The sequence below is a fragment of the Fusarium falciforme genome, chromosome 8 (genome assembly GCF_026873545.1).
Source record: "Fusarium falciforme chromosome 8, complete sequence".
NCBI lineage: Eukaryota > Fungi > Ascomycota > Sordariomycetes > Hypocreales > Nectriaceae > Fusarium > Fusarium falciforme.
In genome coordinates, this window is record NC_070551.1 from 836,945 (window position 1) to 863,550 (window position 26,606).

A 26,606-nucleotide genomic window follows, 5' to 3' on the forward strand; every position below is an offset into this window, starting at 1 on the left:
AATTATAGCGGTCCCAGACTGCCAATTCTTGTTATAGCAAACATCTAATGCACAATCTCTTGACTCTCCCGCCCCAAGAGCGTCTGTGGTCCAGATTGGTGAGAGTTATCCTGCAAGAGCCTGAGCTTTCTTGCGAAAGCAGCCACACATGGCATTGCTCACCAGATCCTTTAAACTGCATCTATTTCCCGTTCCTGTCGTGTAGTCCTTCAGCTCAGGCATCGGCCGACCCGGTTCCAACATGCCAAGCCGGTAACAACAATCTTGCAGAATGTACTCGGCGATAGCATCCAAGTTGACAAGCCTATTGTGTTGAAACCACTTGTGCACCATGAGCCCGCACATCTCGGGAGCCTCCATCTTGAAATACCTTGGGATCATATATGGGACATCGTATCTGTCCTCGAAGCACTCAGGGTGGAAGTATCTAGGCTTTGCCGCGAGGATGCACACTCGGTATCTGCTCGTGACCAAGGGCCCATCAGCCTTGCATCGGTCATGCGACTGGCAAATCTCGGGCCTCGTCATCTCTCCCGGGACAGCGAATTGTAGAAATGCGTGGTAGTCGTTTCTGTGAAGTGTACACGTTCGATCGCGTTTGACCTTCTTTTGCTTTGCCATTTCCCATTTTCGTCTTGCTTCTCGCGCTGAATCGATGTTGGACGTGGACATGGCTTCAGCGGCCTCGGAAGGTGTGGTCGTGAGCTCTAGACTTTTGTTTATCTCTGACATTTTATGGTGATGTTATTGATGTCGGTAAACAAAAGCATAATGTTCTCTCTTCTTCCATGCCAACTTGACAGGAAGTACGAGCTACCCGATACTAACAGGTGGCGTATCACGTGTGACCCCAGGCAGCTTCCCGAAGGACCTGCAAGATGCAGGCAATCACAGTCAGCTCTACAAGCACATGTTCAGCTACCTGGTTGCCAGTTCAAAAGAAGTAACGCCAAGCAAGAGTGCCATTTTGACCTGACGAGTAAAAACCAATCTCACCTCATTTTCAAACGTGGATGCCACATGGCCTCCCCAAAAATCAACCAGTAATCTCATCTTTCTTTGTTTATCTTGCACAACAGTCACATCCAACCAGACAACCAGCAGCCAAGCACCTAAACACAGTCATCACTTCGCAAGTTCGTATTAAAATGCCGTGAGCAATCAAGCAGAAAAAATCAGTCCAAATTAGTCTCCCATAGTTGAAACAAATAGTCTCGAGATAACCAGAGAACTAACTACCCCCCAAGCCCGAGACGATCCCCCATGTCCAAGCTCTACGGGCCAATCCCCTAGAAACCACAGAGCACGTCATATTACCGGTCGTCTACTAGAATGTCCCTTTCCATCTCGAGTGTGGCTTTTGGCCAGAGATTCCCATGGCTTTTTCCCACCACGGCACGCTTCGTCCCGACGCCTCCTCTCGAGTGGGCGAGAAGAAAAAAGCCACATGAAAACCCTCATTTCCACATTTGTCAACCTAGTGATGCAGGTCCCGGTTTCTCGGCATTCGCTGAACGTCCCAGGGGCTGAAGGCTGAAGGGGTGGGCTAGGGGCTGTGGCGCTATCGAATCTGCTGGCGCTTATTCGATGCGGGCTTTCCCAGTTCCAGGCCTTCGGGTATGTCACCGGGTGGGGGCCGAACATGACCAACGTCCCAGGAAGAAGCAACGGTCTCTAGTCTAGAAGATCCTTGCTGAGAGAAGGAGGAAGAAGTCCTAGGGGTGGGTGAGACCTGTGGGTAAAAGCTTGGGTTGTGATCTTCGATGCGGGTCGCAACTCTCCCCAGAGTGATAGATCTCAACATGGGCTTGGCTTTCATGACAACTTACAATCTACACAAAATGTTACAAAACGTTCAAGCAAAATGCCACTGAGGCTCTGTCTGACTCCTTTGCTTCTTTTTCCGCAAGCCACGCAAAAATGGCGTTTCCTTTACGAGGAATCAAGCCCGTCGCCTTGCGGATCTGGCGGCGCACTTAGACTCAATAGCTTGGTCAACGGACTTGAGAGGCGTCAGCTGCGCCGCCAGATTAGGATCATCTCCATGACATTTACGGATCCTGATAAACAACTACGGAGTAGCTTGACAATATTGACAAAAGTTAGGGGCAGTTTAGGCAGACTATCGAGGGGGTCTATTGAGGAGTCTGGTCATCGCCCAATATCGTCCGTCTTGGCTTTGGTATATATCGCTCCTTTCTCCCCTCTCTCCCGTCCTTCAGGAAGAGAGGTTTTTGAGGCTTCAACCGTCCAACTCGGCCATTCACTCGTTCTACTCCCTCGTTCAGTCGTTCATTCATTCGTTAATTCCCTCCCCTCCTGCATCATGCGTTCCTTCGTCGCCTTGGCGGCTCTCGCCCTCTCGGGCAGCCTCGACCTTGCTGCCGCCGGTCCTTGCAGACCTAGCAACACTGTGTCTACTTCTGCCACTGGCTCTGCCACCGAGACATCCTCTGGCGCCTCATCGTCCTCGACTGAGACCACTGGCCCTCGCATCATCAAGAACCTCTGCCAGAACGGTGGCTTCCATGACATCGACCCCGAGGACCCCAGCAACATCCCCAACTTCACCACTGAGGGTAACACTGAGGGCAGCACTACCGGAGGCTACAAGGGTGACGGAAGCAACGACAACAACTGCGTCAAGTTCACTGTCAGCTCAATTCCCACCAAGCACAAGCGAGCTGTCGGCGACACTGCCAGCCTGAGCCAGGAGCTGTCCGACCTCAACACTGCGACTCCCTACACGGTTCGCTTCTTCTACTTCATCCTCACTGCCCCCACCACCCAGAACATCTGCACTCTCGAGGGTTACATTGGCTCTCAGCAGTTCTTCACCACCTTCATCTACAGCACCGGTGCCTCTGCCTTCTACAACACCGCCCTGGTCTCGACCAACGTCCCCTCCTCCGTGGCTCCTCTGTCCATCCGCGCCAGCTGCTCGTCTGGTGGTCTGGCCTCCGTCTTCGTCGACTCCATCTTCATCTCCAACCAGGTCACTCCCCAGAACATCAACGACTACAGACTTGACTTTGGTGATGGTGATATCCGTGAGCCTGTCTCTTCTCCCACCACTGTCGCCACCACTCAGTCCGCTTCCGAGACTGCTACTGAGTCCGCTACCGAGACTGGTACCGAGTCTGCCACTGAGTCCGCTACTGAGACTGGTACTGAGTCCGTGACTGAGTCTGCTACCGAGACTGCCACAGGCTCTGCCACTGAGTCCGCTACCGAGACCGCCTCTGAGACCGAGACTGCCTCTGAGACTGAGACTGCTACCGAGACTGCTACTGAGTCTGCCACTGAGACCAAGTCGGCCACCGAGACTGCTACCGAGTCTGGCTCTACTACTGAGTCTGCCTCCGCCACCGAGTCTGCCACCGAGTCCGGTTCTACCACTGAGGGTGCCTCGACTACCGAGACTGCCTCTGCCTCTGGTTCTACCACCGAGACTGCTACTGAGTCCACCACGGAGTCCGCTTCCGAGTCTGGTTCTACCACTGAGGCCGCCTCTGCTACCGAGTCCGCCTCCACCACCGAGACTGCCTCTACTTCTGAGACTGCCTCTGAGTCCGCCTCTACTTCCACTGAGGCTGGTTCTACTACCAAGTCTGCCTCTACCACTGCCTCGGAGTCTGCTTCCTCCTCTACTGAGTCCGGTTCCACCACTGAGTCTGCCTCCACCACTGAGTCTGCTTCCACAACCGAGAGCGCCTCTACTACTCAGTCCGCTTCCGAGTCTGCCTCCACCTCCACTGAGTCGGCCTCTGAGACTGCCTCTACCACTGCTTCCGAGACCGCCTCCACCACTGCGTCGGAGTCTGCCTCTTCTTCCACTGAGTCTGCCTCCTCGACTGAGTCCGCCTCTACCACCGCTTCTGAGACTGCCTCGACCACCGCCTCCACCACTGCTGCCCCTACCACCACTGACTTCACCACCACCACCAGTGCTGAGTCTACCACCACCACTGCCGAGTCAACCACCACCAGCGATGCTCCTGCTTGCTACACTGCCAACGCTGTTGACGCTGGTGGCTTCGAGGGTGACGAGGCCTTCACCTTCTGGACCTTCAAGGCCAAGTCTGGTGTTGTCGCCAACTCCAAGAACCGTCCCAGCCACTCTGGTGATAGCTCTGCGTAAGTTTCACCCTTCTCTCTCTCTTCGATGATACAAATGCTAACATCTCGACAGCTTCGTCCGCTGGCCCCAAGGCAACAAGAAGGCCAGCATCACCCAGACCGTCACCGGCCTCGTCCCCGGCGCCACCTACAACCTCGGCTACTGGTACCACGTCGCCAAGGGCGAGCACCTCCCCTTCTACGAGTGCGACATCCTCGTCCGCTTCGACGGAGTCAACTTTGACGACTTTGACCCCTTCTACGACGCCAACGCCTGGAACGAGTACGTCCAGCGCTACAACACCGTCGTCCCCACCAGCGACACGGCCGTCCTTTCGTTCGAGCTCTCTTGCAAGAGCAACCCCGACGCCTTCTACATCCAGCTGGATGACGTCCATCTCAACCGCGTCTGCCCCAACGGTGGTGATGACGAGGAGGAGGAGTCCGAGTAGATGGAATCATGATGACGCCTTTTTCTTGAGGATAATGTCTTAAACTTCTTCTTGTACTTAATTGGATAGACCACTCTAGATATCTTGGACAGCCATAGGCCATCAGTACATGTTGTTCCTCACGTCCAACTGTTACGAAACTATGATGCTATTTACTCAAAGTGAATTCCTCTATGTGCCTATCGTTCATATCAACCTTGCTAGTTCATGTACAAAACTTCACCACCACTTGGTGTCCGTAGTGCGCCACGTGTTGGTGCCGCAGTGAACCTCTCCCATGCCCAGGTGATGCGAGAACCAGTCATCCTGAAAGGTCACGTTGAAGCTGGCCCTGGCATACGTCTCCTGCACAGCCTTGGCGATAATGTCCTCGCCGTCAATGACCGGACCCCAGGGGTTAGGAGCGAGGACAAATGAGTCTGCCAGGACAACGCCGTTGACGGTTCCTGGGTAAAAGGCAACGAGCTGGGTCTCGGGGTCCACCTCACGTCGTCCAAGCTGAACAGGGCCATGGGGCTGAGCTGCCTCAATGATGGACTTGGCCTTGAAGACCGGGCCGCCACTAACAGCCTTCTTGCTAAGAGAAGAACCAGCGCTGAGCTTGGAAGGGCTTGGGGTTGAAGAGGGGCCAGGAGTCGGGATGGCACTGGGGCTGGTCGAGTTTGGGCTGATACTACACGTCCAACCCTCGGCAAACGCGTAGTAAAATGTCGCAGGAACGCGAAGAATCTCATCATCGGTGAGACCCGTCTCACGCTTGAGGATAGCAATGTTACCCTCAATGCGCTTAGCAGCCATCTGGTTGATGCTCTCAAACTTCTTCAGCTTAAGAACTTGGTCGATGGTCTCCTTGGGAAGACAGTACTGTACTGGGTCCTCACCAGGGAGGTGAGGCCTCGAGAGAGCCTTCGTGCTTCCATGTCCATCCTTGGAAGCCTTCTTGAGAAGTTCCACACCAGCAACGGGATCATCAACCACAACAACCCATCCTCGCTCATTGTCAGCGGGCAGGAACTGAAGAAACTCATCAACATGACCGACAGCGAGCCAAGCCGTGTCGAGAGCAAGGGGATCCTGAACTTGCTGGGCCTTGAGAAAGTTGAACATGAGGGGCTTTCGTCCCTCCCACTGGCCCTGGATGACACGACCCGCGGGATAGCTCTTCCCCTTGTACTTGTAAGGAGGAATCGTCTCCAAGTTACCAGTAGAGTCGATGGTGTCGCCGTCTCCGTGGTGCTGCACAGCACCAACTTTGTCGTTGCGGAGCTGGTGGAAGATATCCCGGCCAGAAGAACGAGAAGCTTGCACAGACCGGATCATGACTCGAAGAACAATAGGTCCATCGGGTCCAGGGATGCTCGTGTAACCAGGTTCAAAGAAATCCTGGGTCCAGATATCGCCATGGCCAAACAAAAAGACGGGTTCATCAATGCCCGCGGCAGCAGCATTATCTTCCAAGTCGGCAACGAATCTTCCTTGAGCACCGTCTTCATCAGCACCAGTGCTAAACACTCTCTCGGCGAGCTGCGCATGGTGATGCGTCAAGACAGGAGCAACACGCAAAGCAACAGAGTCAGTCGCCTTTTGACTTCCATCCGAGACAGTAAAGTGAACCTGAGCTTTACCGTCCCAACCCTTGGGTCGACGGACATCGCGAGCATCGATGCCCAGCTCAAGACCGCCCCTGAGGTCCTCAGCTGTAAAGGTGTAGTTGGCACCCACGAACGTCCACTCACTTCCCTCCTTGACAAAGATGCGAACCTTGCTAGCGGCAACCTTGTTCGTGACATGGACCCTGCCCTTAGCAGAAGCTCTGAGCTTCGCAATAGGGAGGGTCCGCAGGGGAGCGAGGTACTTGGGGTTGCGCTGCACGTTGTCGACAGCATCGTTACACTCATCCAAGTAGGTCTCGCCATCTTCAAAAGGGATTTCCTGGCTGGGACCCCATTTCTTAGAACATCGCTGGTTTGTATCGCCAATGTTGGCGAGAAACAAGGCTCCTCTCTCAGGCGTCCAAGTGGTCTTAGCCTTGATGTCGGAGTCGCCCTTGACGTCAACCTTTCCGTCGCGGTTCGTATCCGCCAGGATGGTTGCCTTGAGACCGTAGGCGTAGGTGGACTGGCATAAAGCTAGAGTCACTGTCAGCTAGTGTTTCTCTAGGAAGATAAAGAGCCACATACCCAAAGCGAGAACCGCCACTTTGCCGGTGGAGAAGCGCATGGTGAAGTCGCCAGTGAAGAAGAGCAAACTTCTATACAGCTTTCTTCACAAAAGAGTCCAAGTCGAGGACAAGAACCGATCGTCTTATATGTGCACCGTTCCAAAGACGATCCTCATATCAGAGCGTTACATGAAACCGTATTCCACCTCCCCTGCCCCCAGTCATAGTTTACATGGATATAAATGGCCTGCCCCCATTGTTTCACAGACAGTGCCGACTTACGAGAGAGGCAACCTCCGAAAGAGAGAAACAACGTTATGTGATTCACGATCGGATCAGGCGGGGTTGAAAGTGAGGCAGGCATCCGATACAGCCACCACCTTGATGGGCCTCTGAAGCAAGTCCGGAAGAGCGGGACGTAAGCAGGCTACATGGTTGGCTATCCCGTAAAGATCCCTTGACGATCCTCGACCATAGATCAAAAAGTGTATTCACCCCGTGTATGGCCTCACGGTGCTCAGCATAATCGGCTTGCATCAAAAACGCAACCAAGCCCCTTTACCAAACAATCATATTGTTTCTTCCCCCCTTTCACATTACGTACAACTTCCTTTCCGCAACGGCACGGCGGATTCGACTCTGCACTTTTGAACTTTGCACTGCCTCGAGCAGGGATGCGGGACGAGCCACGCGCTTACGCGAACACGGTTACTACCCTTGTTTGCCTTTTAAGCATAATGAGATAAATTTAGTGTCTTCCGAGCTACACAAGGATTTCTTGTTTAATTTGCCGTGTAGCACGGCATACTCAAGTAGGCAGGAGGACTGCGAAAGGGTTGACGGGATAGTCCGTTGAGAAGCGGGAGGATGCCAGTGAGAGCCAACGGCAGAGTTGCGTACGCAATAGGATGAGGCTGAAGCAAGACATGACATGCAAGTCAGCAGGCAGCTCTCGTCTAGATCCATACCAACAGAGCGAGAGTCGGCAAGTCAGGCTTCTTGGCTTCAACCACGCCTGAGTAACTCGAGTTTGAGTAACTAAACTCCTACGACCAATACTCAACTCACTCGTCCAAAGAATACGCCAAAAGATCAATAATTAAAAACAAAACGCCTGGCAAATGATGCCTTTGAGCAGTTCAAGCTCCCCACTCAAGCCAAGAGCGTCTGTCTACACCAGCACTCCCAGATAACGTAAATGGCTATATGTACAAGGGTATAGGTCGTCATCTCATCCATCCCGATTAACATTATCCCCACTGCCGACATTGCCCTCAAGGCTTGGACGCCCGTGTATGTTCCTCGTAAAACTCCAGCGTCAACGCTGCCAAGAAGCCTGGGATGCACCCCTTTTCCCTCACCCAGAACCCAATCTGATCACTGATCCTTCTCGCAAACGCGCTTCGCGGGCCGCCTCCCACCTTCATAGTTCCCCGCTCACCGTCAAAGACGATTGAATTCTCATGTTCGTCTGTTTGTGAGGGGTAGAATGTACTCTCGACCCGCATCTTGCCGTTCGGGATAAAGGTGACGGTCCAGCCAAGAGTCGAGAAGATGGCTTCCTTGAACTCTTGCGACTTAGATCCCCAGACTTCCTTAAGGCGCCGCGCGGACTTTTGGGCCGACGCGGTTTCGGCCTTGGCAGCCGCAATCTCACGCTCCATCGCTGAAAGCACAGAGGTGGGAATCATGGGGACTGACGAGTTGCCAGTCTTGGAACGAAGGGTTGCCAGCAAGTCTTGGTTCTCCTTCTGAAGGGCCTCCAGTGTAGACCGCTTTATGGCTTCATAGTCCGATGTCGGGTTGGACTTGAGGGAAAGAACACGAGTCTGCGTCTGTTGCTTAGCAGCCTTGAGCTGCTCGCGGTTGGCTGACAGGTCCTTCTCCAGCAACGCCACCTTGGTCTGGAAGCTAGACAGCTCCTCCTGCAGCTTGCGATTCTTGCGCGCAAGCTGTCCAAGCTGCTCGTGGGCATTGTCATCCTCAGGTCGGGAGCGTTTGCTGCCAGTTGCCGGCTGTGGTGTGCCTGTAGCAGACGGTTCCACGGATGACAGCTCAGCGTGCAGACTCTGCACTTCCATCTTGTACTTGTCCACCAGATCCTCGAGTTCCTGGACTCTCTTCGCGCGGGCTTCATCAAACTGTTCTGGTTGGACTGTCTCGTCCTCGGTATCAAAAGTCTTGAGCTGAGCTCGAAGGTATTCCACCTCCTTGACAGCCAGGGCGCGTTGTCGTTCCAGTCGTAGTCGAGCCTTGTCGGTGTTGTTGGCGTTTGCTGATGTCTTTGCATTCTCAACCTCGGTCTTGAGCTGAGCCTTTTCGTCTTGTAGCGTCTGGATGGTGTTCTGTGCTGCTGTCATCTCGGCCTGAAGAGCGCCCAACTTTTCCACATACGACGCCGTAGTCAGACGCTCCTGGACAAGCGCCCTTGCCACAGCCTCTGGGGAATCAAACTCGTTGTCGCCAGTCTCGGACGCATTCTTCAAGTACGCCGACCAAGCCAATCGCTCATCCTCGAGCCTCTGTCGCTGAATACGGGCTTCAGCAAGCTCTGCCTCGACCATTTCAGCAGCCTCGAGCTTGCGCTGCAGACTTCGCTTCTCCTCCTCGACGACCTCGACTGCCTTGCTCAACGCTCGTAGGTGCTTGAGTTCGGAAAGCTGGTCGCGATTGGTCGCTTCAAGGTTTCGAATATGATGGACCTGCTCCGACAGTTCTTGTCTGATTATCTCCATCGTTTCGGCATCTCCGCTCTGTGCCTTTAGTCGTAGCACGTCCGCCTCGAGGTTGCCGATTTGTGCGTCCTTCTCCGCCAGCTGAGCCTGGGCTTGTTGAAGGACATTTTCTCGCTGGTCGATCTCCTGCTCGTATTCTTGTAGCGACTTTTGCGATGCGGCAATTTGCATTTCCAGGTCGGTAACCTTTCGATCAGCAATGCGCGCAGCCTCCTCCTTGGCTGTGGACAAGTCCTCCAACTGTTCCTGCAGTAGGCGGGCTTCGTCCTCTGCCTCACGGGCTTTTCGCTCCAGGGCTTTCTTGTCGCCTTCAATGTTCTCTTTCAACTCTTCCAATTCCTTTCGAAGTGCTTCGGTTTGGCCTGCTGCTTTTTCGCGCTCGGCCTCGGCGGCCTGGCGCTGCTGTGCCTCATCCTGCTCTCGTCGGCGCGCTTGCTCGAGCTTGCTGTTGTGTTGCGACAAAGCAATCTCCTTCTCTTGTTCGGATGTTTGCATGCGATATTGCAGGGTGCCGATCTCGGCCTTCAAGGCCTCAATCTCCTTCCTGTACTTTTCATACTCGTCGGCATCGGGCGGCGCCATGTTCTCTTTAAAACTGTCGCGTGAACCCGGGCGGACAGACTCGGCGGTGTGGCCTTGTCGGGAGGAAGGACGGGGAAGGTTTGATTCGCCAGTGAAGAAGTTGTATGTCGGCTGAGTACTCGCTCGGAATGAGGATATCTACGAATGCCCCAAGTCAGAATGCTGATGGTGGTGATAATGGCAAAACTAATGTTTGTTTTGTTTGGAATGTTGTTGACTTACCCTGGACTCTCTTAGAGTGGTCTGAGGGCGCCCGATGGCAGAAGTGCTAGCTCGAAACCTGTTGCTAGAAGAGACCCGTCGGCCTCCAGAGCCATCAGGCGTATGGGCGCGCATTTTGTGGCGGGTGGTGAGGTTGCTTCTTGTGAGACGGGAAGCGCGATCCTTGAATGCTTTGTTTGCGATCACCACAGCAGCTGGGTGGGTCACGTGATGTTGATGATCCGTGTTGAGTGGGCAGCTTGCCAGCAGCTTTGTGCTGAACGAATGATGGGCTTCATGAATCTAGGGATCATCCAGAGCCAATAAATTAGGTTAGAACACTTTTATCTCCAATTGATATTGAGAGTAATACAGTAGACAGGTTGACATGGGTCCCAGGAATAGCTTCCATCTCAAATTCCGTTCGCGCCATTAGTCCAGGGTAACAACAGCAGGCAGTTCCGATGAAATCGGTATCCAGCTGGGAGCGACCTAGAACGAGGAGTTGTTTTGAAAGTAGCTTTATACATGTTTCAATACTGTATGAATGCCTATTCCTCTTTCTTTGGTGCATGTACTGGTCTTGCTTTGCTACATAGCTAACGTAGATCCATACCAGATTGTTCAGGTTTGCAATTCAATTGCCTTTTGCCACGGTGCATGATCACAACCAACCTGTTGAGCAATCAACACAGCATATCTCCCCCCATAATCGTCCCTGTGAGAGTGACCAATGACTGTAAATGCATTAAACATGGAATTGGCTCCGTTCATTGGTCTACAAGGGCTGAACAAACATGGCAACGAGACATGAAGCTTCAATTCCTTATACTCCAAAGCTTCAAGCTCACTGCCCTGTTTTTGAGCTGCGATGCATTATGTCAACCACGTGGATAAAAAACAAACCCCTTTCTCCCTAACCCAATCAGCGAAGCTAAGCACAAACCAGGAACCATCTCTCGATCAATGACGCATCTTGTTTACCAACTCTTCCATCTCATAAGCTCCGATCTGCCAAGGCCAATCGCCAAGTGACGTAGCATCCATCATCCCGCCTTTCTCGGCCAGTAGCGGTACGTACCTGGGCGGGAAGGGGATGGGGACCCTGTTCCCCTAAGCCAAGATGGCACGTGATTGGCCATCCCGCAGCCGTTCCTTGTGGCTCGTGACCCACATCTTTCCATCCGCTCGGCATTGGAGGGGAGAAGTGACGGGTAATGTTGAGTATTTTCATTCCATCGCTTGCAGAAAAAAGCTTCCCCAGCCCCGACGATCTTTTGCAGTCTCCGTCTGTTCTTGCCCAGAGAAGAGAGGCTCTTGTCTTGTATCCACTGACGTATTCTTCTGCGACTGCCATTGGGGGACCTTGCTCTGAGATCTCTTGACCCTCCCTTCCCCGACTCCGGATCGAGTATGCGACTAGGTAGTCGCAACGCCGCCGCAGCTTGAGCTGCCCTTACTCTCCCTCAACCTCATCTTGGAACGATAATCGTACCCAGACACTTTTTGTTGATAATAGATTTCATCTCATCATAAACAATGGCCTCAATTGGCCTCAGGGTGAGCTCCAACCTTGCCTCCTCCAGTTCTCCCCTCTAACAGCTTCCTCTAGTCCTCCGTGACCACCCGAGCTCTATCCCTTCGAACCCTACGCGCCCGTCAACTCTACTCGAAACCATCCGCCTCGTCATTGATCTCGTCACGATGGTCGTCAACCTCATCGAAGCGGCCTGACAGCCCCAGCGATTCCGAGAGTTCCGCAACTTCGACGACAGACTCCGACACGTCCGTTTCGAGCAGCGCATCCTCGACTTCCAAGTCCAGCAGCAATATTAATGTCTTTAGCAGCGACTGGGAAGACCTCGACACATCTATAAAGTCCTTTGACGACCTGCCACATCGTCTTTTCGGCGCGAACCAACACATGATCATTAATTATGAGCTGAAGGAGGCTTTGCGTCTGATGCTTCGGCAGTTCAATGCTCCCATTGTCTATTGCTTCGCATATGGCTCTGGAGTGTTTCCTCAAGAGGCTTCCAAGCCGAGCATCTCCGATGCCGCCTTCCGCGCTGTCCACCCCAACCCGCCTGAAGCACTCGTCAAGTCGCAAAAAGGCTCTCCCAAGATGATTGACTTCATTTTTGGAGTGACGCACACTCAGCACTGGCATTCGATCAACATGAAGCAGCATCGGGATCACTACTCCGGTATCGCATCTTTGGGGTCCGGTTTCGTCTCGCGCGTGCAGAATTGGGGCGCTGGAGTCTACTTCAACCCGTACATTGAGATGAACGGAATGCTCATCAAGTACGGCGTGACAAGTATTGACAACCTCGTTACCGATCTTTCTTCTTGGGAGAGTCTGTACCTTGCAGGTCGTCTTCAGAAGCCCGTCAAGATTCTCCGTGACCATCCCCGTGTACGACTTGCGAACCAGCACAACCTCATCGCCGCTGTTCGAACTGCCCTCCTTCTCCTGCCCCCAAAGTTCACAGAGGCCGAACTCTACAGCACCATCGCCGGCCTCAGCTACCTTGGCGATCCTCGCATGGCTCTTCCCACGGAGAACAAGAGCAAGGTGACAAACATTGTTGACAACAACATTGTTCACTTCCGTCGCCTCTACGCGCCCCTAGTTAAGACACTTCCAAACGTCGACTTTTCTGGTCCCTGCCGCATCGACGACCAAGACTGGATCCTCAACCCTGAGGCGGTTAACACCCTCGAGCAGGATATGGATCCCGTCCGTCGCGGTAACATGGTGCGGCGTCTTCCACAGACCTTCCGCTCCCGCCTCTACTTCCAGTACCAGAAGAAGTTTGGCATCCCTCGCGGCGAGTTCAATAAGTTGATGAAGGCCACTTCCGACGAGGAAAGTCACGCTGTTCATCGCATGCAGGGAGGCGAGTTCGAGCGTCGCATCGCTACGGATGACCCTGAGAACCTGCGTGAGACGGTGCGGACCGTGGTCAAGCACACAGTCAACTGGCCCAGCACAACGCAGAGCATCAAGGGACTAGTGATGGGTGGCTTTTCACGGACGTGGCGATACCTCGGCGAGAAGTTTTCCAAGTGGAAGAAGGGCCAAGAGAGCCAAAAGGCCAGGGAAAATGCTGACAAGTCTGAGTAGACAAGGATCGAAGCCCCCTGAGTCCTTTTGATGCCTCCAGCCATCACGCTCACACCTGTACATATCACCAGCGTCGTCCACGACGCGCATTCCATTTTGTATCCCAGATCTATGTATAGCCCACTTTACCGCTGTAACAGCGAGAAGCAAGGGGCAACAACGCACAGCGTCGTTTTGGAGTATTTCGGACCGGAGCGTTTATAGGCAGGGTCAAAAGGAAGGAAAATAGTATAGACGTAGCGAAAGCCAATATGCAAAGTACCAAACAAAATAGGCCGTGTTCTATATGTTACAATTGGACAAAACCAAGCAAGAGTCTTGATATTGTCGAGATATAGACATTGTTGTTGTAGAGTCATAGAGACTACAGGGTTACAGCTTTTCAACAAAAAAATACTACTACTGCCCTTCTCACGCTCCAACCCATCCAGCCGTCAATAACCCATACAAAAAAGACAAGAGACAGTATGACATACAAAGATAAAAAAAAAAGGAAAAGTATAAAAAAAGGAGTGAAAGTAAACCCAAGAAGGGGAGGCTATCCTCCCATCACGCTCGCTATTCAATGCGCCGCCCCAGGAACATTTTTCAGTGTCCCCCTCGGGCCTCTATCCATGCACTTTGGGAATCACACCTCAAGGTTCAGTTTCTGGCTCATGACCCCTTACCGACCCTCGTACTTGCCACTGACGAGCTTTCTCACCACCGGCACGTCTACCCACTTCTGCTCAGTGCTTGCGCTGTCGTCGGCGAAGGGGTCATCCTCTGTAAGTTCCTTCGCCTTGCCCTTGCCCTCGTCAAGTCTCGAGATGGAAATGCCGCTTCCTACCACATCGTCTCCAGAGGGAGTGTACTCCCATCTGGCCTCAACATGTCCTGGCTTGGGCTCGGTGCCCTCGGCGCCGATGATACGGCACACAATCTTGTGGGGTTCGTTGGTGAGCGTCACATCGCCTACCCGCCAGTACACCAGGTGCTTGTCCTTGAGGTGTGTTCCCACAGGCTTCGTCTGAGCGCCGCTTGATCGGCCCTCGTACGTCGCCACGATGACCACGTTGTGTAACGTTACAGGCGCAGAGAACTTGAAGGATGGGTTGAGCTGGTATTGTAGTAGCAAGCCGAGCTTGTCTCCTTGAGGCTTCCAGGCAAGCTTCAGGAGCAAGGGCGCATGCTGACCGAGCGCGGGGCTTCCAGAATCCTCAGCAAATACCCGATAGGAGAATGCCGTGTTCGTCTTGGTGAGATGGGAGACGTCGAGGGAGAACTGATCGTGGTTTTCAACTGATGAGTTTTGCACGAAGATGCGGTTAGGGCCAATGCGCTCCAGTGCTGCGAAGTTGTTGATACGGATGGTTTCGTAACCTGCTTCGTGTGAATACATGTCCTTGACGAATTCATGTTGCAACTTACTCTTTGCATCGCCTGAATCACTGGGGTTGTTGACAAACGCAACTTCACCAGTGATGGATGCAGATTTAATGCCACCCTCTTCAAAGACAGCAGAGACACTCTCAATGATGGATGAGTTCAGACCAGGGGCCGTCATATCAGGATGCTTGGGGTGGGCAAGGCTTCCCAATGAGTTGCCCGATCGTACAGACTGCGTATCTGAAGTTCCAGCAATGCTAGCCTCGGATGCTAGCGCAGCGACGGTGCCGGACTTTGTGAAGGACGTAGCGGGCAATGAAGGCGACACAGGGAACCCGCCCACGGAGGAATCAGTACCGCTCTCGGGCATACTAGGCGGTGGGACGTAGACGGTGTGCCGGACGTCACGGCGACCTCTTACGGTGCCTGTGCGACGAGTGGCCGGTCCGATCTTGAGGCTGTTGGCAACACTCGACAACGCGGCGAGCTTGGCTTCCGGATCCTCTTCCTCAACTGGTGTCTGCTGAATGTTGACCTTGAGCAGTTGCTCGGGGTCTTCACCTGCTTCCTGCTGGGCCTCCCTTTGAGCTTGCGAGATGGGGTCGTTCATCGGCGGTGGCACAGTGAAGCCTTCTGAGTCCTTGGTTCCAGCAGTGGCTGCAGCAGGGGTCGATTGCTGCTCCTCTGGCTTGTGCGAAGGAGGAGGGCCTGGGGGCGGCTGAACATCTGACAAATCGGGCTCATGGTTGCCATTGACTGTGCCTGCAGTCGTTTGTGGGATCGGGCTGTCCATAAGACCTTCATTGTGCGACACTCCGTTCGTGTTCTCGTGCGGCGTGGACTCGGGCTTGGATGGTTGGTCGATATTCGCGGGCAGCTTAGGCACATCAGGTGCTTCTGCTAGAGAGGACAGTCGATGATGCTCCTGCAGATTAGTCGAGGAGCCTCTTGGTGAGACACCGCGGTCATGCTGACTGTGGCTGGTTCCCAACCTGCCGAAGCTAGAGCCGCCCTTTTGAGGGGATAATTGGCCAAAACCGGCGTGCATGCTCTGTCGCCTTCGTCCACCAAACATGGTACCGAGACGGCGAAGTTTGCCGCCTTGAGGATGTTAGCTAAGCGTACAACATGCCAAGGGTCGACTTACCTGGCTTGGGCTCTTGTGGAACCGAATTGTTCTCGCTCACATCGTCGTCGGGAACGGTAGAGGAAGCGGCAGCAGGGGTAGGAGGCGCCTGGACGCTTGGTGTGGGCGCATTGGTGCTACCGGCAGTGCTTGGGGGCACTGGCGTCGAAGGCGTGGTGCCGACAACGGATGACTGTCGCGTTGAAGTCCTCGTGGGAAGCTTGGCCCTGCCTTGGGTGGCCCTGTTCACAAATGACTGGATTTCCTTGTCCGTATCGATTTCGAGCATGAGCGCAAGCGTTTCGACGGCATTCTCCTGAACGCGCTGGGCTTGGTCGGATTCGTGGGTCTGGTACTGGGTGAGGAGGTCACGTAGATTGTTGACCCGCGACTCGTCGAGGGCTTGGAGGGACTCGAAGATGAAGGGCGCCTGCGACTCCCACTGTCCGCTAGCAGCCTCCAGCTTAGACGAGGCGGCGTCGACCTTTTGGGTATTGGCACGACCTCCCTTCTTGCTCAGCTTGTCGGACCGCTCCTGAGCCTCCTCAAGGTCCTTTGCCATGGTAGCCAGGTTGTTGGACATGGTGTTCATGTTTTGGAAGTCCTTGCGGATGTGAAAGTTGCGTAGAGGGTGCTCAATGTCCTTCTCGATGCGATCGGCGAGCTGATGGTGGAAGTGGGCGATGCTCTCGACCGAGTCGATGATTCGGTTCCATGGGGCCTGGAAGACACTATGGCAACTGTGAGCCTGCGAGTCATCATGGTACTGCAGAGCGGCCAGACTTACCCTAGCTCAGACTGGGCATTGGGCACCTTGAAGGCAGTGAGCTTGCGCAAGCCCTGAACATACTGTTCCTCGACGCGACGGCGCTCCTAGGTTGAAGGTCAGTATGCCGTCTGGATGGAACGGGATGACCCCAAGTCTGTGCGTGGGCATTGGCATCCATCTCGAGAGGCCGGCGTACCTGGAGCCAGTCGGCAATTTCGACGTTGATGCGGGACATGCGCTTTACTCGTTCTGAGAGGGTATGAGCCGCCTGGCCGGGCTGGAGAGCTGCCTATGAGTTGCGCAAAGAAGCAGATCAGTAAAAGCTCGACACCAGACTCTGCGTCTTGCATTTTGCAGCGCTGCAGTCTTGGCTGTGGACGGGGATTGCCTCACCAGCATGGCGGGATACTCGGCCCTTGCCATGTCTTCCATGGTGGACCGATTTGGGGAGCGGCGCGGCGCAAACGGATGGTGGAATTATATATAGGTGTGGAAGTAGGGGGGAGATGATTAAGTATACGATTAATGGCTCGAGGAGAGAATGCGCATGGCGATGAGGCCGAGGGCGAGCGAGAGGGGTCGGTCAAGCTTCGGGGTTGACGAACAAGGCGACAGGGAGGTTTTGCTTGGTTCGGTGATGATGGGTCGGCCGGTTGGTCGGGAAGCAAGCAAGCGCAGTGACGGACAAGACGGCTAGGTTTGTTAAGAGACCAGAAAGGTCATGTCGCAGGTGACAATGTCGACGGGAGGATGGGACGAGTCGGAAGAAAGGGGAAAGCTATTACGCGGCTCTTGTGCGTTGATCCAAGCCAAGATGCGGTGCGATGCGAGGTTGGAAGAATAGAATCTTGGAAGCAAGACGGAGCTCACTGGACGGACCTGACAACAGACAGAGGGACAAGGCCAAGGCGAAGAGAGGCGGCTGGGGCTGGGCTCTGGTTCTCGGCTGGTGACTGGACCTCGCCTCGAATGGGCTTGACCGGGCTGGCAGCGGAGCAAAGCGGTGGACCCAACGCTAGAAGCTTGGGTGCCGTTGGTTGGGTGAAGCTGTTGGATGAAGCTTTTGGTTGGTGGGCTTCGAGAAGACGGGGAGAAGATGCGGGAGCACGGGGGGAGCTTCATTCACGGGCAGAGTAGAGCCCGAGCCGAGGTCACGAGGACAGAAGCATGACCTCACAACCAAGGTACCTCCTTGTTGTAGCTCTCACGATAGCACTGCACCTACACCGCGAAATGAAGCTTCAATAAGGGCATTACAGCATTATTCTTGACGCTGCGACAAGCAAACAGACGGTTTCAGGCCCTACACCCCTGTTCCTGTCTAATCTTAGGGCCTTGTTTCTGCTGGATGAAATTGCGGGCCTGCTCCCGCCTCTTGCTTCAGCTCTCCGGATACATTCACAAATACCTTTCCTACGCACTACGTCAACGCCTTTAAGACAACCCCAGCTAGGCCGATCTTTGCCCCTTGTTCATCTGCGGGAGCGATTGAGCCGTCAAAGCGGGGGAAATTGGGATTCTCTACATTGTGTCGACCGCAATTGACCGGATGCTCAATTGCGTGCCGTTATACGGGACCACGCTTGACCGTTGAAGAGTAACACCAAACCTTTGAGACACGGGAGACCGGGTGTAGGCCTAACTCTCTAGCCAACCAACAATGGCGTCTGTCGGGTTGCCTGAATGGAAAGCCGCGCTCTCGGCCTCCCAGCGGTACGAGACCATCCAAAAGATGTAAGCAGGCAGACCCCTACCAGCGCATGTCACAGACCGCTTACACGCACTCCCCAGCCAAGAGTCGTTAGCAACGACTAGCATGAGCGAGGCCATCGCCATAGAACAGGCCGCCTACCAGATCTCTTCTACTCAGGTGCGCTGCGATGCAGCCTCTCGCGGCAGCCCAGGGCTCGGGAACCGCTGACAACGCCTAGGAGGAGTACAACCTCGCCTGTCAGCCTACCTCGACACCGCTGCCCAGACAAGATACCCAAGAGTATGATGAGGCTGAGGTTGAGGAGGAATCTGGTGTTCGCATTGGCCCCTACCGAAACTGCCATCCCATCTCTGAGGGCGTCACCTCTGAGGTCTATCGCTCCGGCGACAAAGCTCTGAAAGTCATTGTCGCCTACCAGAACATCGAGCCGCATAATCCCCAACGAGAGGCTAAGATCCTCAAGACTCTGCGGTCTCCCTGTATTGAACTGCTCGAAACCTTTCGCGACCAAGAGCAGCAATTCGTCCTCGTCTTTCCCTTCATGCCTTACACTCTCACCGATCTTCTTGACAAAGGGTCCATCCCTTTGGACGCGGCTCGTTCAATCTTTAGAGACGTTCTTCAGGGGTTAAAGGATATACATACGCAGGGAATCATACATCGAGATATTAAGCCATCCGCGATTCTTTTAGCTTCTCCTACCGGCCCAGCTTATCTCTCCGACTTTGGTACTGCATGGCACCCCGAGTTCTCGGCCCAATCTGAGCCACATGATGACAAGATTCTCGACATCGGGACAGGGCCTTATCGAGCGATAGATGTTCTCTTCGGGAACAAGTCGTACGGGCCAGAAGTCGACATGTGGGGGGTGGGCGTCATGATTTCAGAGGCCATTCGAGATCCGCCCAAGCCCATCTTCGAGTCTCGTGCCGTGCATGAGGATGGAAACCAACTGGGACTGATTCTTAGTATCTTCAAGACCATTGGCACACCTACCCCAGAGACTTGGCCTGAGGCAAAGGAGTTTAAGATATCTCCTTTCCAGCTCTGGACAGTCTTTCCTTCACGCCCCTGGGACGTGATCCTCCCAGACGTGGATGCTGAATTCAGAGAGCTTGTTGCTTCTTTAGTCCGTTATGACAGCCAAAGACTCTCAGCTGAACAGGTCAGTTTCCGCTTGTCAATTCCCGCATGCGCAAACTAACAAATACAGGCCTTGAATCATAAATGTCTTGACACGACACGTTGAACATGCCTCGACTTGAACAAGGTTTATCACCGTCACACTCGCCTTCCATCGCAGCCCTATTTGGCATGTTCACCTGATCTCGGTCTCACAAGCCGACAACACCTCTACACGCTATCAAGCTGTGTCAACCAAATATTCACTTTCGCATCTTAAACATATATAACTCGTTTCCATGCCAGCCATCTTCCTAAGCTCTACAAGCTATCCAAATTATGTATTCTAAAGACCCAAACAAAAACAATCAGCTTGTAGTATATATCAAAATGCCCAACCCACGCGATAACAAGAGTAGGCCCCAATCTTGTTCTCTTTGTTACCCTCCTTCTGACCATCCTACAGACAAGAAGTCTGCTCCCATCGATATACCCGCTGGTGGTGGCGTCAAGGACACAGAAGAGGGCGAAAAGCGGGAATGAGAAGGACAAGGATAAGGGAGGGGAATCAGGATACGAAGGGGACGATGAGAAGAAAAAGAAGAACAAGAAGCAGAACCGCGACAAGGATGGTGATGTCGACATGGATTAGTTGAGCGTGTTTGGTACTGTGGGAGTGGTTAAGTAGCTACGTAAAGAGATATCGCTTATAGCGTGGTAGGTGATAATCGAGTCATATTCAAGCCACCTTTCTAACTTCTATACCATCTATTTCACTCCTTTTGAAACTCTGAATACTCCACACACTTAAACCTGGCGCCTCTTGGCCGTGTCCGCCCCAATGTAGTCAATAGGATTTCTGCACAGCGGGCAAGTGTTCTGGTTACTCGTCTGGAACCACTTGTACAAACACGTCCGATGGAACAGGTTCTTGCAAGTCGAGCACCGCTTATCAGGCATGCGCTTATCTGTAGAGATGATGCTGTAGCAGATGGCGCACTCGCTCTGGCCCTTGAGGGCGCCGACAATGTTGCGTTTGAACGCCTGCAGACCGTCAATGATATTGCCGTTGGAGAAGGTGATGACGCCCTGCGTGGTCATGACCCAGCTCTGCCACTTCTTCTCGCTGACGGCGACGCGGTTGAGGCCTTGAACCGAGACGTTTTCGATGGGGAAGTTGGCTGGGATCTTGATTGTGATGGCGGCTTGGCTTTCGTCGACTTCGTAGCTGGCTGTTACTTCTCTGGCGGCTCGGGCTACACGCACAACAAGTTCTTGCTCGTCCATGGCGGGAGGTTCTTGGCTGTCTGCCCATTGCTGGACATCGTCGAGAGCATCCGAGACGATGAGGGGCGAGAAGTACTTGGTTGTCCAGGACTCGACCGCGATGCGTGTTCGCTTCGAACGGCAATCGATGTACCAGGCGCGGAACAAGCCAGGAGTATACTTGTGAATCAGATAGTAAAGATGCACAAGGAGCCACTGCATGTTCTTCTCCTCAGGCTCAGACTCTGCGAGCTTCACATCGTAGTTCTGGATCTGCTCGACTCCGAGGTTGGCCTTTTCCAGCTTGAGAGCCTGTGCCGCAGAGTGTCCAAGCACGTCAAACATAAAGTCGAGCAGTGGCGCAATATAGTTGTCAGTCTTGAGGTTCTCGGTAAAGTCGTTGCGGATCTTGAAAGACGAGGTCGAGTAGGCATCAAAGACCAACTTCCAGGACAGGAGGTATGAGCGGATGGGAGAGGGGAACTCTGCCAGCATCTCGTCCGAGTACTTTTCAAGGGTCGGAGCGTCGAGAAGCAGGGAGAGCAGTTCATCAGGCAGCCGAGCATCTACAAATGTTAGTGGCAAAACCTATGGGCGGCTTTGAGGGACTCATACCTGTCTTGTCTAGCAGAGCATCAACAGACTTCTGCTGCTGCTGCTCGGGAATAGCTCTGTGAAGCAAGTTGAAAGCGGCCGTCTGAATATCTCGAGAATCAGAAGCCACCAAGGCAAAGATGTCGGATAGATCTGGGACCTGTCGCAGAGGCATCTTTTCCACCTCACGGCAAAGCATGGCATCCACGATCTCCAAGGGCTGTGAGCTGGTGTCTCGCGAAAGTCGAAGTAGCTCAACAAGTGCCCTGGGCTTGGCGCCTGCGTACTCCTTAATTGCATCATCAAGATCGTCGTTGGGCTCCTGCAGTGTCTCCAGAGTCTTGTACAATCTCAGTGACGAGTGAATGAAAGGGAGAGCAGTGTCAAGCTCGAACTCGTGAGCGCGATTCCAGAGCGAGATGCAGAACTCAATTGCCTTCTCCCAGTAAGATCCATAGACGTCCTTCATGCATGGCATCAGCTTGTTCAAAGCACGGCAAATCTCAGCACACAGAGCTGGACTCAGATCCTCAGGCTCATCTAGCCACGATGTGATTTGCCGGACTGCAAAGACAATGCGGTTGTTTGCCACAGGCATCTCGCCGGTTTCGTAGACCTGAGCGCACGATGAAAGAAGCACAAGAGTCATCAGAGTCTTTTCACCCTGAGCTTTCAGTCCCGCAATCTCACTAACCACTCGGTTGCAAAAGGTGTTGAGGGCCTTGGAAGGCTGAAGCGTCTCCCCAAACCCGGCAATAAGTGCCGAGGCGGGCAAGACGGTCGCGGGACCAACTTTGAGAACATCGGGCTTCAGAAGAGTATCCTCAAGGCTTGGAGAAGCTCCATGGGCCTCTGTGATAGACTGAACCAGTTCGGAAAGCGCTCTTGCACTGTACAAGCCTCTGGGTGTCAACTCATCCGAGTGTTTGGTTAGCAGATGGATCAGATCGCGGACCAGGCATGTAGAGTCGTCATCAGAATCTAGGGTCTTGACATCAGAGGTCAAAGAAGTCAGAACTCCACGTGTCTTGGAAACAAAGTCCTCGGCCTGGCTGATGGCCTCGGCCGGTTTCAGAGTCCTCCATAGACGGTTATCCTCCATGCATGTGATCTGATCCGAAATGAGTTGGACTGTCAGGCACTGAAGATACAGGATCTCTCGCTGGAATGGCTGTGGCAGCTGCGAGATTGGAAGCTTGTCGGAGAGTTGAGACACGTAGAGTGCCATTCTCGCAGGAATGGAGCGTCCCTTTCTGTCTCTGTGGACTCGGAGCTGGGTAGTTCGAGGTGCGCCCGTCACCAACGCAGCAGCACCGCCGAGGCTGTTGGTAATCGATATAGATGGGTTGACGGACAGCTCGAGGAAAGGAGCGAGCTCCTTCATCCACACATTGGTACTCGGGAAAAGCTCCTCTGAAGGAATGTCGCTCGAGGAGGCATTTTCGGCCTGTGCCACGAGTGTCTTGATACTAAAAACTGGTCAGCAAAGTCTGAGATAGGTCAGAGGCAGTCTTACTCAAGGGATTGTGGCCCAGCCCTCTCAAGGTTGGCTTGGATGACGGCAACAACGGGTAGCTTCCCGCTGGAGTGGCTATCCAAAAGCGTACGAATGGCGGTTGCTTTCGAAGAAACAGTGGTATTGTCGAGCTCGGAAAGTCCGAGCAGGAGGGCAAGCAGCGTTGTATGAACGTGCTCATCTCGGGAGAACAGCTCCGGTCTGCCCTTAGCTGCGATCTCCAAAGCCTGGAGGGTGGGTTCTGTCTGCTGAGGCTCCTTTTCAAGAATCTCCACAAGAGTTTGAATGAGTTCTCGGTAGTTGGTGTCAGTCAGTGTCTGGTAGGTGACAGCAGCCTCCAACAGCTCCCAGGAGGTGGCGCCACCGAGAGCTAGAAGCGTCGCCTGCCCAATGATATGCTTCTGTAACTCCATATTGCCCTTTGCGAGAACCGCTCCACGATCATTGGAGATGAGAGATGCAAGCGCCGAGTCGCGGTCAGTCTCCGACTCAAGATCAAGAACAGCTTCGACCCAAGAGTTCCAAATAGGAGCAAATTCGGTGGACACCGAACCAAGAAGATGCAGACAGGAGAGGAGGTACCGAGAAGAAGGAGAGGCAACAGCTTTGGCGGCATCTTGTTCGACCAGCGATGAGAGAAACCTGGAAAGCTTCTTGGCCCCTTCGCCATGGAAGAGACGAGGAGCCGTGCTCAGAGCAAACTCGAGAATCCTAGCGGCTCCATATGGCTTCAGATTGCGGCTTTCAAGAAGCGAAATGCTTTGTGTAATGACCTTGAGTGAAGGGTCGGCCGTGTGGTCGGGGATACCCTGTGCAAGCTCCAAGATCTTGTCCTCAATCTGCCCAACGAGGCTGAACCACCGTCGGCCCTCTTCCGCGATCTTATCCTGTGACTGTTGGTACTCCCGAGACACTTCGGGGAGAGATCCAGAGATCTTGGCGCAAAAGATGCTCGCAAGTCTGTTCCACTCCTCTTCGGATGCGGAAACAGCGGGAGGCGATGCCTGGACAGTGGCAACATATGCCTCGACGAGAACGGAGACGGCATTCGGGCCGAGAGGGATCGCTGGCGTCTTTTCGGACACCGAGAAGAGGAATTGTTCGATGAGAGGGAAAAGATGTTCCTGAACAAAGGGCAGCTGGTCGTCCGAGGGCAGACTTCTCAATAATCGCTTTGCCGTATCGATATAGCACTTCCAGGCGAAAGAAGTATTCGTTCGGGGTTCATCCCTATGTGTAATGCCCGACTTGAGAGAAGTCAAGAACTGAGAAGCCACCTCGGCATTGATTAGATCCGTAGGCAGAACTGATAACAGCTGGTCCAGGCATTCCCAGAACTTTGGCTGGCTTCCCTGAGAACCCTTGGCAACAAAGGCCTGTAGCCTACCCAGAGGTGACTTGGGGTCGCTCGGAGGTTTGGATGATGACCAGACGTCTGGATAGACCTGGGTCAGTTTTGTCAGGGCTCGAACATACTCGAGAGCAGAGCCGGCTTGGTTTGTCTTGAGGCCACCGGTGATGAATGCCTGCTTAGCCTTTGTTGACTCTGCATAAGGTAGCTTGCGTTCGATGGAAGCAAAGAGAAGTTGGCAAACAGTCTTTCTCACTGATGAGTCCTTAAAGGTGATGGTTTTCCAGACACTTTCCTCCCCAAAGTAGTCGTCGTATCGGGACTGTTGCTTCTCAAGATTGCTTGGTTCGACCTTTTGGAGCAGGCCGAGAACAAGTGACAAACTGGCTGTGACAACCCGGAAGTATTTAGCCTCGGAGTCCTCCGGCGTTGTTGAACGCTCATCGCTCAGGGTGTCCTTTGTCTCTTGGATCGCCTCGATGGCAAAGTCAAGGATCTGAGCTTGACACTTATTCCAGAAGGCGAGAACCTTTTCGGGAGTGGAGAGGAATGAAGTTAGGCCGTCGCTGGCTGCCCTGGATACCACGCGATCGCGATCATACAGGCCGGCGAGCCATGCGGCGACGACCTTGGGCAGATGACGTTCAAAGCGCTTTCGCGCCGACTTCATCAGCTCAAACTGAAGATTATGCGTAAGCTCACGGACACGGCGTGAGTTGTCTATCGATGTGCGAGGATACAATTGAACCTGTCAAACTATGAGCCACACTGAGCACTCTGCTATCAACCCATGTCCCACTCACCCAAACCTCGAGAATAGCCTCCTCTACCCCGCCATCCTTGTCAAAGGGATGAGCCTGCACGTAGGCAAGGAGGTCCTCGAGCGCCTTGGCCTTGGTAGTGCTGTCTTTCTTGAGGACATTCTTGAGAGACACGACCACGTTGGGGTCCGACACGGCCGTGAAAGACGGGGGTTCGGCGAGGTAAGACAGGGAGGTGCCGGAACCGGCGGCGCCAAAGCCTCCGAAGGCCGCGAACCCGGAGCGGGGTCCGTCAAAGGCTTTGCCCTGAGTCCGCTTCATGGCTGCGAGGAACCAGATGAATCGTAGAGGTCCAGATCCAGGTCCAGGTCCAGGGGCCGTCAAGCGGAATGCAGGTGATGGTAGATGCGGTCTCGGCTTTGTTGGGAGCTCCGAAAGGCAGAGGTAGCTGGTATCTGTGATGATTGATGAAAATGTCGAGGGAGGAGTGATGTCACAAGAGGGACCGAATCTGGTTGGCCTTGGCGGGGACAGGTGGGGCCGACAAGTCGCTGAGCCTCAGTTATTGAGATCAGAAAACAGGAAAGACACCAAAGAATGGGTAGAGGATGAAGTAATGAAAGATCCAAGGGAGTATATCTTGATGTTGATCTTGGGTGTTTACTATTTTCAAAAGTTTTATAACAGGTTTATCGTGTTGTACGACATCTTCTCGCCGTTGGCTCATTCGCTGACACGCCGCCTTGAGTCACGCCGGTCGCATAAGCAACTGGACGGTTTGCCTGCAGTTGAATCCCGTTATTTGAGCAGAAAACTGTATTTCCCTCCTTGCGTCTAAGAGTATTTGTGCCTGAGAGAAGAGAAATGCTCTACTCAACAAAAGAAAAGACATTGAGTGAAACAACATGATTATACCTACCGAACTGAGGCTGATTGATTACCAACCCACCACATGGCTCAATTGAAAAAGAGGCGTTGTCTAAGTACCTATTACAAAGAATGATGGTTATCCGCCCCCATGATGGTAATAAATTCATAAGAAAATGATATCAAAGATTTGGCGACTATCGTCTTATTTTATGATATTTTCTACAGATTTTATGGCAATTGCTGGCCATCAAAGACAGTATTTGATAAGTATTAGGCGTGTCTACCCTTGCCCTTCAAGTGTGTGTCTCACTTATTTCTTCACTCGCGTGCCCGCTTGCTCGCTCCGCTCTTCAGCCGCTCAGCCGCTTCATCGTCAACTGGAGCCGATGTCAACCTCTCCTCTGGCGCCTCACGATGTCAGCCGCCGACGAGACACGGGAGGGCAAAGATTCACGGGCAGTGCCAATCGGTCAGACGGGGTCCCCTGTAGCCACCTTCTGAAAGCATCGAGTTACAGCACGGGGCGAAGACGCTAGCGATTCCAGGATCCAGGAGATGACTCGTCGCCCGCAAGGCGCGGAGTTGTTGGAGGGATTGACGTCGAGTTGAGGGACGGGGGAAAGACGCTTATGGCTTCTGTCGCTTCACAAAGGCTCAATGACAAAAAAGAAAGCAACAGACACATCAGACGCGTCCTTGCTTCATACAGTCGAGCACATGATCAGCTCAGAGTCACCGAGAGCATCATGGCCATTACAACTTGCATCAG

The 26,606-nt window shown here is 53.5% G+C and overlaps 7 protein-coding genes across 7 annotated transcripts; 3 read left to right on the forward strand and 4 right to left on the reverse strand.

Annotated features, from left to right (window-relative positions):
* Positions 1-2,326: 2,326 nt before the first annotated feature.
* NCS54_01009900 (Hypothetical protein) lies at positions 2,327-4,571 on the forward strand (the record flags this gene model as incomplete). Its single annotated transcript, XM_053155419.1, has 2 exons — positions 2,327-4,137; positions 4,193-4,571. The coding sequence occupies 2 exons, from the start codon at positions 2,327-2,329 to the stop codon at positions 4,569-4,571; spliced, it is 2,190 nt and encodes a 729-aa protein (XP_053011394.1).
* Positions 4,572-4,790: 219 nt separating this feature from the next.
* NCS54_01010000 (PAD domain-containing protein) lies at positions 4,791-6,791 on the reverse strand (the record flags this gene model as incomplete). Its single annotated transcript, XM_053155420.1, has 2 exons — positions 4,791-6,700; positions 6,752-6,791. The coding sequence occupies 2 exons, from the start codon at positions 6,789-6,791 to the stop codon at positions 4,791-4,793; spliced, it is 1,950 nt and encodes a 649-aa protein (XP_053011395.1).
* Positions 6,792-8,006: 1,215 nt separating this feature from the next.
* On the reverse strand, positions 8,007-10,385 carry NCS54_01010100 (Spindle assembly checkpoint component MAD1; the record flags this gene model as incomplete). The annotated part of the gene is made up of 2 exons (XM_053155421.1): positions 8,007-10,187; positions 10,272-10,385. 2 exons carry the CDS (start codon positions 10,383-10,385, stop codon positions 8,007-8,009), a joined length of 2,295 nt encoding a protein of 764 aa, XP_053011396.1.
* A 1,404-nt stretch (positions 10,386-11,789) lies between these two features.
* On the forward strand, positions 11,790-13,380 carry NCS54_01010200 (Phosphatidate cytidylyltransferase, mitochondrial; the record flags this gene model as incomplete). The annotated part of the gene is made up of 2 exons (XM_053155422.1): positions 11,790-11,810; positions 11,863-13,380. 2 exons carry the CDS (start codon positions 11,790-11,792, stop codon positions 13,378-13,380), a joined length of 1,539 nt encoding a protein of 512 aa, XP_053011397.1.
* A 664-nt stretch (positions 13,381-14,044) lies between these two features.
* On the reverse strand, positions 14,045-17,075 carry NCS54_01010300 (MHD domain-containing protein; the record flags this gene model as incomplete). The annotated part of the gene is made up of 6 exons (XM_053155423.1): positions 14,045-14,742; positions 14,791-15,849; positions 15,896-16,605; positions 16,662-16,747; positions 16,840-16,932; positions 17,037-17,075. The coding sequence occupies 6 exons, from the start codon at positions 17,073-17,075 to the stop codon at positions 14,045-14,047; spliced, it is 2,685 nt and encodes an 894-aa protein (XP_053011398.1).
* A 1,228-nt stretch (positions 17,076-18,303) lies between these two features.
* Positions 18,304-20,131, forward strand: NCS54_01010400 (Protein kinase domain-containing protein; the record flags this gene model as incomplete). The annotated part of the gene is made up of 4 exons (XM_053155424.1): positions 18,304-18,377; positions 18,435-18,513; positions 18,575-19,522; positions 19,946-20,131. The coding sequence occupies 4 exons, from the start codon at positions 18,304-18,306 to the stop codon at positions 20,129-20,131; spliced, it is 1,287 nt and encodes a 428-aa protein (XP_053011399.1).
* A 155-nt stretch (positions 20,132-20,286) lies between these two features.
* On the reverse strand, positions 20,287-25,414 carry NCS54_01010500 (E3 ubiquitin-protein ligase listerin; the record flags this gene model as incomplete). The annotated part of the gene is made up of 4 exons (XM_053155425.1): positions 25,010-25,414; positions 22,856-24,954; positions 21,361-22,808; positions 20,287-21,311 (listed from the first exon to the last, which is right to left on the reverse strand). Exons 1-4 carry the CDS (start codon positions 25,286-25,288, stop codon positions 20,287-20,289), a joined length of 4,851 nt encoding a protein of 1,616 aa, XP_053011400.1. The 5' UTR covers positions 25,289-25,414.
* Positions 25,415-26,606: the final 1,192 nt, after the last annotated feature.